Genomic DNA, 11,363 nt, shown 5'->3' on the forward strand with positions numbered 1-11,363 from the left:
GAAATCTGTATGTATATGTGTATATTATATATATTATACTGTTATATAAACTTTTGCTTTTTTTCATTTTCAACTAAAACAAGTTGTGAAGTCCCGTCAGCAGCAGCACTTTCCAGTTAATTTATTTTTATGCTGGCACAACACCAGCTCAGTGTTGTGAATCTCAATTAGCATTCATGTGTTCAGCGCAAGTGAGTGGAGGAGCTGTGTGCCTGCCTGTCTGCAGTGGTGCTGTATGAAGTTGTGTCAACTGGAGGAGCCAAGACGGCACTGTTGGTATTGGTATTGGTATTGATACTGTTGCAAATGATTACTAATCCGATACTAATTTTAGTATCCTTAGTATCTGAGTATCGATTATTTGACAGCCCTACTATATAGTCCATATTGTGACACTCAGTTTAAAACATTCATGCCCTGCAAAATTTGGGCTGATTTCTTCACAGTATTTTAATTTTTTGAATTCCTGTTTTCGTGGGTTTTATGAGCTGGAAGCCCAAATTATGTAAAAATAAACAAATAAATACCTGAAATCGTTTAAATTGTGGGCCCTGAATCTATAATCTATGAAAGTTTAACTTTTTGAATGGAATTATGGAAATTAAACAACTTTTCCATGATATTCTAATTTTTTGGAAAGGGTCTGTATGTATATGTATATATATATATATACTGTATATAAACTTTTGCTTTTTTTCATTTTCAACTAAAACAGGTTGTGAAGGCCCTTCAGCAGCAGCACTTGCCATGTTAATTTATTTTTATGCTGGCAACACCAGCTCAGTGTTGTGAATCTCAATTAGCATTCATGTGTTCAGCTGCAAGTGAGTGGAGGGGCTGTGTGCCTGCCTGTCTGCAGTGGTGCTGTATGAAGTTGTGTCAACTGGAGGAGGCCAAGACGGCACTGTTGGTATTGGTATTGGTATTGATACTGTTGCAAATGAGTATCTAATCCGATACTAATTTTTAGTATCCATTAGTATCTGAGTATCGATTATTTTGACAGCCCTACTATATAGTCCATATCAGACCAGATGCACAAGTTAAGTCTGAACTTCTACCATGTATGTAACTAGTGTTTAGTATGGTGTTTGAGTATATTGTTGATTGAGCTGATTGTCCTCTTCTTCCCCCCTGTCACCCCCCTTATAGCGAAGCCTTGGACAGTCTGAAGACAGTGATCAACAAGTCTAAAGGTCTGAAGGTCTCTGCTGTTCGCCCACTAGTTTTAGCAGCAGAGGAGAATCTCCACAACATGGTGGTGGACTTGGATAAAGTGGTCACTAAGGTGAGGACATCATTCTGTTCTTGACTGGGACCACTCCACAACCAGTTGAGACTCCAGGAAGTTACAGGCTGTAGCCAAGAAAAAAGTAAAGATGACATTTGTTGTAACAAGTGTCTACAGCTGTGGTACTGTTAGCATAACATGGCTAGTATTGATTGGCAGTTTCATTAGTTCTGCAGGTATTTCAGGAAAATGTTGACCTAATGATGATGCTAGACGAAAAGTCCGGAGATCTCTACGGTGACTGGAGTCTGGGGTTGAGACGTACCAGCATTGACTGATGTCCGTCCTTGGAGCCACGCCGCCTGCACATCTGAAAATAAAGGATTAGACATTCCCTGTATCTGATTTAGATTTAACAGCAAGAATAAATTTGAACAGAAATGTTGGTTTCCTGAACTCAGTGATCCTCAGACTCATGGTCTCTGAAATTAGTGACCAACAAGACAACTGCAACTGTTTCACATTGCATGTCAAAATGTGTGTTTGTGTGTGTAGGTGCAGTCTGCAGAGTCAGAAGCTAAGATTGTCTCCCAGTACAGTGAACTGGTAAATGAAGCCAAACAACAGTTCCAGAGGGAAGTGAGCAGCCTAACTCCAGAGATCCAGGCCAACTGGAAGGGCCTCAGTAAGAACACACACACACACACACACACACACACACACACAGAGGAAGAACCATCCCGAATAGATGTATTATCATGTCTATATTGAATTCATGGTGGAATGTGTTCTGAACAGTCCAGGTACAGAGGAGACATGTTTGCAATAGAACCTTGTGTGTGTGTGTGTGTGTGTGTGTGTGTCTGTGTCTGTGTGCATCAGCTGGTAAACTGTCGGCAGACGACCTGAACGCCCTGATCGCTCACGCTCACCGCCGCATCGACCAGCTGAATCGAGAGCTGGCTGAGCAGAGAGTCAGGGAGCAGATCCACATCGATGCAGCTCTGGAGCAGCAGAAGCTGGAGGACCAGAGAGCCCAGGAGAAAGCTGTTGACACAGCCCTACAGCACATCAAGGAGGAGGCCCGGTTGGAGCAGGAGAGGAAGGTACGGAGGGAACATAGGCTGGTACCGGGTGTCACATGTTAGCAGATGTGTAGAGGTGCAACCAGTCTCCAGTTTATCACTGTAATACAAGCAATGGAACTTGAAAGCAACAATAAGTAATAACTAGAAAATTCCTGGAGAAATTTTGAGTGTGCCTGCTGCTTGGTGCGTGTACTTCACTCCTCACGTTTCAATCTATACAAAGGATGTTACTTTCAGTTTCATCATGAAACGTAGAGACTTATCCTGACAATGACCTCAGTCACTGCAGGTGTCCCTCAAAAAGCCTTTTGAGGCTGTCGCAACTGGCCAAAATAACCGCACACTGATGATTTCAAACCCAAATTTGTCCCCACAACCATAGCAAGACATACATGCACACATGTACATGCCCTAACAGAAGTTGATCTGCAATAAAGCTATACCACTATATCCCCATATAGACGATAGCTTCTAAGATCAAACTTTTATTACCTACCTTACCTCTTACCTTTTTGAGACTTTTATTTTGAATGTGTCTGTGCTTCTGTGTTTGGCAGTATAAATTGCGTAAGGTTTTGTACAACAGAGCCATTAATTCCCTCTTACCATGTTGAGACTTTTATTTTGAAGGTTAATCCAATTCGTTGAGATGCTGTTTGTGTGTTTCTGTCAGTGTGTTCTGAGTAGTACCTGCTGATACACTGTTTGCCACTGGCGAATGTGGCCACCAGGGAGAGGAGGGAAACACATACACACAATCCCCTCTGTCTCCCTAGACAGACAACAGCTTTTAGGATGAAACTTGTGTTCGAAAATGGGATATCGGAGGGAAAGCTACAAGTCCTATTGAAAAGATCACCTCACCACAATGCTAAAATGGTTTAAAAAGCAGCTCATAATAACTTAAGTACAGTGCTTTGAAAAATTTCATGCCAAAAGGGTGATTTTTTTCATAATAATGAATATCCAAAGATGGAGATGGATTGTGTGTCTGTCAATATATGTGTATACATATATGTGTACAAAAATGGGTTCTTAAGAAATTTGTCTTGATAATCATAGAAATACATGAAGACACACATACACAGTGTTGACTTGCCTTATAGATGCTCTCATACTTTAGTAATAACGGTAACAGATAATGAGTCTAATTAGCCAATAAGAATCAACTTTGTCCATTTCTCCCCAGATACTGCATAAGTTGTATGTGTGTTTGTAAACATCACAGAGATCAAACAGGGTCTTAACAGGATGGTTCAAACACCTGTGTCTAGCTGAAAGACACAGAGCTGACACAGAGCTGAGTGTGATTTTAGCTTGGCAAGCCTGTCAAACGACTGCTATTTGTGAAAAAATGGTAACTCCTATCAGAACCATGAGCAGACCATGACCAGCACAAGACCTTCGTGAACTGCATATCTGGCTTTGGTGTTTCTAGAGCCAAAAATGTGGACACAGGAGCGAGTTACAAAAAAAATATCACTTCTGCATTTCACGGGAAATTAGCTCCTGAACTTGTATTGCAGTCGATGGGAGAGGTGGAGGGTACTCCCATCACTTTGAGGCTCAAGTTCAAATTCTTTAAGGTAGACACATTCTATGAAACAAGACAATTTTTTCTACAACTGAGGAAGCCATGATGTGTGAAGATATGTGGCCGTGAGGACGAGTTAAACAGAATTTTTTTCTGAGGCGTTCTAGAGCTTCTCCCACTCTAGCGATGATGTCATCCACTAGCCTCAAACATTCCATGCAATACACACCCATTATAAACTCAAAAAAAGTATAAAACTAAAGCTGTGATAAATCAAAAACTGTTGAAGATATCAAAAAGTCGAATACAAGGTAAACTGCTGAAAGGGTTGTTTAGAGTTTAAAGGTTGAATGAAGTCTGTAGCTGAAAGTATGCTGAAGTAGTTAAAATTCAAAGAGGCTGAAGTTTTCAAGGATTTGAACATGGTCTCCATTCATTTGAATGGCAAAAGAAAGCAAAAAGCTTAATATTTCAAAAAATTATAAATAATATTAAAAGTTGAATACGTCTTATAATCTACAGAAAAAGCCGAATGTTTTGATAGTTGAACGGTTTTTGTAGTACAAAGTATGAAGAACTAGTTAGAGACCGTAGAAAGGTGGAAGAATTAAGAATAACAAAAAAATTCCTGGAGAAATTTTGAATGTGCCTGCTGCTTGATGCGTTTACTTCAATCTGTACAAAGGATGTTACTTTCAGTTTCATTCATGTAGCAGAGACTTATCCTGACACTGACCTGGCCAAAATGACAATAATGGTTTTTAACCAAAATTGTCCTCACAATTATAGAAAGACATGTACACACGCAAAGAAACATACATCAACACAAACACACAAGTACACACAAATGCACTGTGTTGCTTTACCTTAGAGTTGCTCTCATACCTGAGTTAAAAGGCTAAGAATTAATGAGTTTAATTAGCCAATCTGAATCAGCTTTGTCCATTTTTGCCCAATAACACCTGCTCCTGAATTTGTATTGCAGTCAGTGGGAGAGGTGGAGGGTACTCCCATCACTTCCTCAAAAACCATAGATATTAGAATGAGACCAAAACTGGGTGGTACAGAAATTTTCAGGGATGGCAGTTCGAGTTCGCAGTTCGCATATATGCATGTTCACAGTAATCGTACATGGGACTGTTGTGCTTTCTCCCAACTCTCGCAGACATCACAGAGCGAGTGGTGGTGCTTGTTTGTACGATGGCACCAACAGCTGGAGTGAAATTGGCACAGCTAAAAAATAAAACATCACATCCACCCAATTTTTTCCCTAAACCTTCATTTTTATTTCAATGAACAAAATTGTTTTTTCACATACATCTAGTTTGTGTTACTTTGCTAGTTTTCATTAATGATAGTAATGTGTGTGTGTGTGCGTGTGTGTGTACGTGTGTGTGTGCATTTGTGTACACGCGTGCAGCTGTCTGAGTTAAGGGATGTGATGGAGGCAGAGATGAGAACTCAGCTTCGGCGTCAGGCGGCTGCTCACACAGACCATGTCCAAGATGTCCTCAAAGTCCAGGAGCAGGAGCTAAGAGCTGAGGCTGAGCAGGTCGCCACACACTGTCCTCATTTCTACACACATCACAACACACAGATGTATTACAATCTGTTCAGTTTACTGCAAGTTAATAGTAAATGGCTTCATTTTATATCATGTCTGAGTCACCTAGACATGGGGAATAGCACCCACCTGTCTGTGTGACTGACGGCCTGTCCACCTGCAGCCGTCTCTCACTGTTCTGCTGTGTGTTGTGATCAGGTTCTGAGCAGTAAGATGCTGGAGCAGGAGACCTGCTACCGTCAGCTGAGCCAGGAACAGCTGGACAACTTCACTCTGGATATGAACACGGCCTATGCAAGACTGAAGGGGATGGAGGAGGCCATTGACAGTAAGATACACACTTACACACACATTGTCTGTCATCTGGTGACATCATGCTTTGTCCCTGCAGTTTATATACTGTGTTGTGGTTTAATCACCGACTAAGGAGCTTCTTCTTTCTCTGATCTCTAATCAGATTTAGGTTTATTTGTAGTGGTGTTTTCATGTCTGTGTTCAGGTCTGATTGAATCATGACTCAGATTTTGTCTTGTGTGAGTTTCAGATGTTTTTGGATATTGATATTTGACGACCTGTTAAATGATCTTATTGATAAGATTTGTTTTGGAGATCAGTTTGAGTGTTTTGATACAATATGTGAATAAATGTAACCAGTGATAAAGGACATGAGGAGCTCTAAGAGTAGAAAAGGTCAGAGACCACTGGGTTAGAGGAATACAAGGGAAAAATCCTGGTCTACATAATCTGGATAAATGTTTGCACAACAAAGTAATACACAGCTTAAGCAGTGTTCAGTGGTGGGGCGAGTCATTTTGATCTGTTGAAAGTCTGTAAAGGTCTGGACCCCCTGATATGAACCCCTCCCTGTCTTTTAAATGCAGGCCATGTGGTGGCAGAGGAGGAGGCCCGTAAGGCTCACCATCTGTGGCTCTCTGTCGAGGCTCTCAACTACACCTTGAAGACCGCAGATGCCGAGTCGCCCACCGTGCCTCTAGAGGGCGCTGCTCAGGTTGTGCGAGACAGCTGCCACAACAGTGACTTTGCCTTGGCTCTGGCATCAGCTCTTCCAGAAGAATCCCTCCAGCGTGGCGTGTACAGCGAGGCCTCCCTCCGTGCCCGCTTCAACTCCCTTCGATTGCTGGCTCGCCGTGTTGCCCTCATCGATGAGTCTCATAACTCCTTGTACCAGTACTTCCTGTCCTACCTTCAAGCTGCTCTCCTTTTTGAGGCTCAGCAGGAAGCCCCGCCAACCCAGCTGAGCAGTGAGGACTTAGACCCCTTCAAGCTTCTGTCATACGCTAGTTACTGCTTAGAGCACGGGGATCTGGAACTAGCAGCTAAACTGGTGAACCAGCTGAGAGGAGAGGCTAGGAGAGTGGTGGAGGACTGGCTGAATGAAGCCAGACTCACACTAGAGACCAGGCAGGTCATCAGTTTGTTGTCTGCTTATGCAAATGCTGTGGGGTTAGGAACCACCCAGGCTCCATAGGCTGCTCTCATTTAACCTGGCAACCCTTAAAGGAGCAGCCTGCCAGTTGAGGATCAGGTAGTAGCCGCAGGCTTGAAAGGTGGTGGGGTCAAGGACAGCAGCTGCAATGTTAGGTACTCAGATTGTGTGTCCCTTTAAGGTGACTGAAGATACCGCAGAAGTTTATTTCTTTTACCGCACTAAGTCACTGTGGATGATTATTTGTACAATAATTGATGCACCCTCTCAATCTAGTCTCGTCATTCAGGCCCAAAGGTTTGGTCCAGGTATTTATTTCTGGATAATTTCTTATTTTTTTGTGTTATGGAAAAAAAAAGTCCTAACATTGATTTTTAAAATGTGTCATGCTGCATTTTATTTTTGTTAGTTCTGCATGTTATAATAAATCATGAACAATTATTCTGTTAAATTCTCATTCTTCCCTCACAGTTGTGCTATTGTTATATTTAATGGTTGATCAGTTTGAGTTAGTGACAGAACATCAGTAATGAGTCTCCAGTATCACTGCAACAATGTCACTTCTGTAAATACTGATACCACAGAATAAATGTTGAATATTTAAAGGAGCTATATGTATGTTTTTTTTTCTATTGCTACATAGCTAAGGTTAGCATTAACAGCCGTTTACTCACCGTGTGTGTGTGTGTGTGAGTGAGAGAGAGAGTGTGTGTGAGTGAGAGAGAAAAATACAATACATCCTCTGATCAGCTACGTCTTCTACGTCGGGACAGACTGAAGGCTACAGTGAGGAGACGGGTCGGGGCTAGCTCGTTACCATGCTAACTTCAGTAGATGAAAAGACATGATAGAAACGAGGTCTTTCCACTTCTGGAGACAGCTGTTGGTGAGCAAAGGAATGAGGTTTTATGCTGAACTCACAACATTTGTTCTAGACTGGTAAGTAAACAGCTGCTAGGGGTCTCTCACTCAACAACAGACAGTGTTGGGTGACATTGTGAAATACGGGGATCACGGGAGTTGTCTTCACCACCATTACCGTAAATTGGTTTGTTGGATTCCTAGTGTCATAGGTTCAGGAACTCAAACAGACCTGGTGATTATAACCATTAAAAACACTGAATAAAGCATTTTCGCATTTACCTACGCTGTATGAACAACAGACAGCAGGGAAGAGATGGGAGCTGAGATTGCTGCCAACCTTTGTTTACTTATGAACCAGGGCCTGTATTCACAAAGCATCTTAAGGCTAAAAGTAGCTCGTAACTTGCCAATTTAGAAGAAACTAAAACTAATGGGCATGTCAGTCCTAACTTTAGGACTCCTATTTTCTTTTTTTCACTAAGCTATTCATAAAGCCACTGCAAGCTAAAAGTAGCTCCTAAGTCTGGGAGAAGTTAGAAGTAGTCGAGAGGACTCCTAACTCACTAAGACCAAATCACAAAGAATCGTAAAAGGGCTGCTGTCATTTCACGTCGCAGTGTTTTGGAAACCTTACTGATGCTGAATTACTTAAATGATACTGACTCAATCATGAGGGAATAATGATCGTTGTGGCGTTTGTGGGGGCTTAAATCACATCTCCTTCCAACTGAAACCCAATCAGTGCAGAAATTAAGTGTCTGCCAACGCTGCGTTACTTGGTGTGGCCGGGCTGTGGCAAGGCCCGGATTTAACTGAAAATTTAGGTACCTCTGACCCCGTTTAATACCTCAGTAAAATCAGTTGGTTGACAGATACCTTAAAAGATACAGATGGCAAAAGATGGATTGAGACAAGGATTTCCCCCAAGATTACAAATTTATTCAAAGGTATAAAGTCAATATATAAAATCAACAATTTATTAAAGTTGATAAAAAACTATAGAAAAAAAAAAAGTGTCTCAAGTTCTAATTTGTCCCATATATAATAACAGGAACACAAAAAAAAAAAAAAAAAAAAAAAAAAAAGAAGCTGTAGGATTATCCGCACCTACAGCACTCATACGGAGACAAAAAAAGAACAGGTATTAGAACTCAAATTCTTGGGGAAAAACAAAACCAATACCAGAGCCAACAGTGTGCAAACAATGAAACAACTAAACAGACAGTTAACCAAAACACAATAACTACACCAACAAAACAAACAGAGCAGACACAGCACACCACAGCCTCACCAGGCAGCAAAGAGAGAGAGAGAGCAGCAGCATCGAGGTAAAACAATCCCCAAACAATTAAAACCAGGAAGTGGGTGTGACTAAACCCCATTGTGGCCTGGAAGGGATCTCCCACTACCTGCTACATTGGCAGCAGAGAAAAGCTGATATATCCACCAATGAATGCGCTCTGACCCAACATCATAGGACAATTAATATGATTTCTTTTATTCAACAGCTACAAAGAAATAAAGCAGCTTCATGGCAATAGCCGGTCGACCTGATGTAATCGGTGCCAGAGATGGAAGCATGTAAAAAATTATTGCACCATCGCACCATTGGAGGTATTTGTAAACAGGAAAACAAAATCACACCATCAACACACACGTTGTATTGGATGCTGCCTGTACAGTTGTAGACATTGTTGTACAGTGTCCAGGATTTACAAACAATTAATAGATCTTAATGGAGAGTGGCCTCAGGCAGCTGTTTGTCACCTGGATGTCACCTGGTGGAGGACAGTGGAAATCATCACACACCTTAACCCACAGCTATGACCACAGCTACTCCACAACAGGTACAGCTACGACGGACTATTGCTGTGTGTAATAGCCTGCCAGTTAGGTGGTCTAAGACAGGTTCGTGTTTTTTTTCCATTGAGAGAATTTAATATAAGTTTTTATAGTAAAATTAAATTCTCCCGGGTCCAAACAAACCTTATACAGATGCATTTTGAAGAATGCACTACTACTACTAAACTGCCTAATCCGTTATTATTTAAATTGTATTCGTTTGTGTCTCAGTTTTTTTGTTGTTGTTTTTTTTTTAATTATTGTTACTGCCGGATGTGCGTATGGGTTTTCACAGGTGTCGTGCCAAAAAGTGACTGCCTGCTAAAAAGTGATTTCCGTCCGCGGGAGCGCGCGCAGCCTGTTAAATCTGAAAAGCGCAGTTTCTATCCCTCTACAGCTGTTTTCATCTGGATCAAACAGCCATTACGAACAAATACACTAACTCTATGTCCGAGCTAATAGTGATGTTATGTATGTGTGAGACGATAATTTCAACAGAATTTGCTGCCATAAACGTGTTTGCTGTTCATAGTGTAATCAGGCATGATATTAACGTGATTACAGTCAATAATGTTATTTTTATGTTTTTGTGTTTGTTATATCTGATATCCTTGTTAAATAGACTGTAATTAACACGATGTATGTCTGACTTGACTTTTGTATGCAATAAAGACATTTGGGACTGAAAGGGTTTTCTGCCTCAAAATGACTTCATATCACTCACCATAATTATGATTTGAAGATTATATCATAACCAGTACTTTTCACTGGTTCAAAACTGTGTAAAGGGCCAATGCAACGCACAAAATGCAGTTTTTTACTTGCCAAAAATTGATTCCAGCTCGTAATGTTGGACTGAAAGGGATTTTCTGCCTCAAAATGTCTTCATAACTCACCAGAGTTATATTTAGAAGATTATACCTTAACCAGTACTTTTCACTAGTTCAAAACTCTGTAAAGGGCCAGTGCAACACATACAATGCAGTTTTTTACTTGCCAAAAATGTATTCCAGCTCCTAATGTTGGACTGAAAGGGGTTTTCTGCCAAAAAATTACTTCATATCACTCACCAGAGTTATAATTTGAAGATTATACCATAACCAGTACTTTTCACTAGTTCAAAACTCTGTAAAGGGCCAGTGCAACACATACAATGCAATTTTTTACTTGCCAAAAATGTATTCCAGCTCCTAATGTTGGACTGAAAGGGGTTTCCTCCCTTAAAATGTCTTCATGTAACTCACCAGAGTTATATTTAGAAGATTATACCATAACCAGTACTTTTCACTAGTTCAAAACTTTGTAAAGGGCCAATGCAACACATACAATGCAGTTTTTTACTTGCCAAAAATTGTTTCCAGCTCCTAATGTTGGACTGTTGGATGAAAGGACAATCTCAGTGCCTCAAGGCAAAGGTCTTATGTGGACAAAAGGAGGCAAACAAAGTTTTTGTGGACTTCCATGCCAGCAGTGTAGGGGCACACTGTGGCCAGAAGAAAACCCGAGAGGCTATTTCACAAAGATTTTACTGGCTTGGCATGTCAGAGGACATAAATCAGTGAGTTAGTATGAGCCTATACTTTTCTATCAGATTTTTGTTAGTCTCACAAAAAAAATTGCTTTTCTTTTACAAAATTGTCTGTTAATACTATACACTCTAAACTCTTAAGTGATGATAAAATGAAAACTTGTTTTTATGACATTCTAAATCACACGGATGGGGAAAATGATAATAGTTTTGTCACGGGGAGTGGCAGGACCCAAATGCAACACAAACTCTCAGTAGAAGTAGT

The 11,363-nt window shown here is 40.8% G+C and overlaps 1 protein-coding gene across 1 annotated transcript in view; it reads left to right on the top strand.

Moving 5' to 3' along the window:
* The window catches only part of immt (inner membrane mitochondrial protein), a 49,474-nt gene extending 42,002 nt beyond the window's left edge, over positions 1–7,472 (top strand). Inside the window, exons 9-14 of the mRNA XM_022757118.1 lie at positions 1,153–1,288; positions 1,787–1,916; positions 2,114–2,337; positions 5,274–5,405; positions 5,616–5,745; positions 6,299–7,472. Coding sequence (XP_022612839.1) covers positions 1,153–1,288; positions 1,787–1,916; positions 2,114–2,337; positions 5,274–5,405; positions 5,616–5,745; positions 6,299–6,906 — 1,360 coding nt within the window. The 3' untranslated portion in view covers positions 6,907–7,472. The remainder of the gene's footprint in view (positions 1–1,152; positions 1,289–1,786; positions 1,917–2,113; positions 2,338–5,273; positions 5,406–5,615; positions 5,746–6,298) is intronic.
* Positions 7,473–11,363: the final 3,891 nt, after the last annotated feature.

Source organism: Seriola dumerili, unplaced genomic scaffold (genome assembly GCF_002260705.1).
Source record: "Seriola dumerili isolate Sdu_G_001 unplaced genomic scaffold, Sdu_1.0 BDQW01000264.1, whole genome shotgun sequence".
NCBI classification, from domain to species: Eukaryota; Metazoa; Chordata; class Actinopteri; order Carangiformes; family Carangidae; genus Seriola; species Seriola dumerili.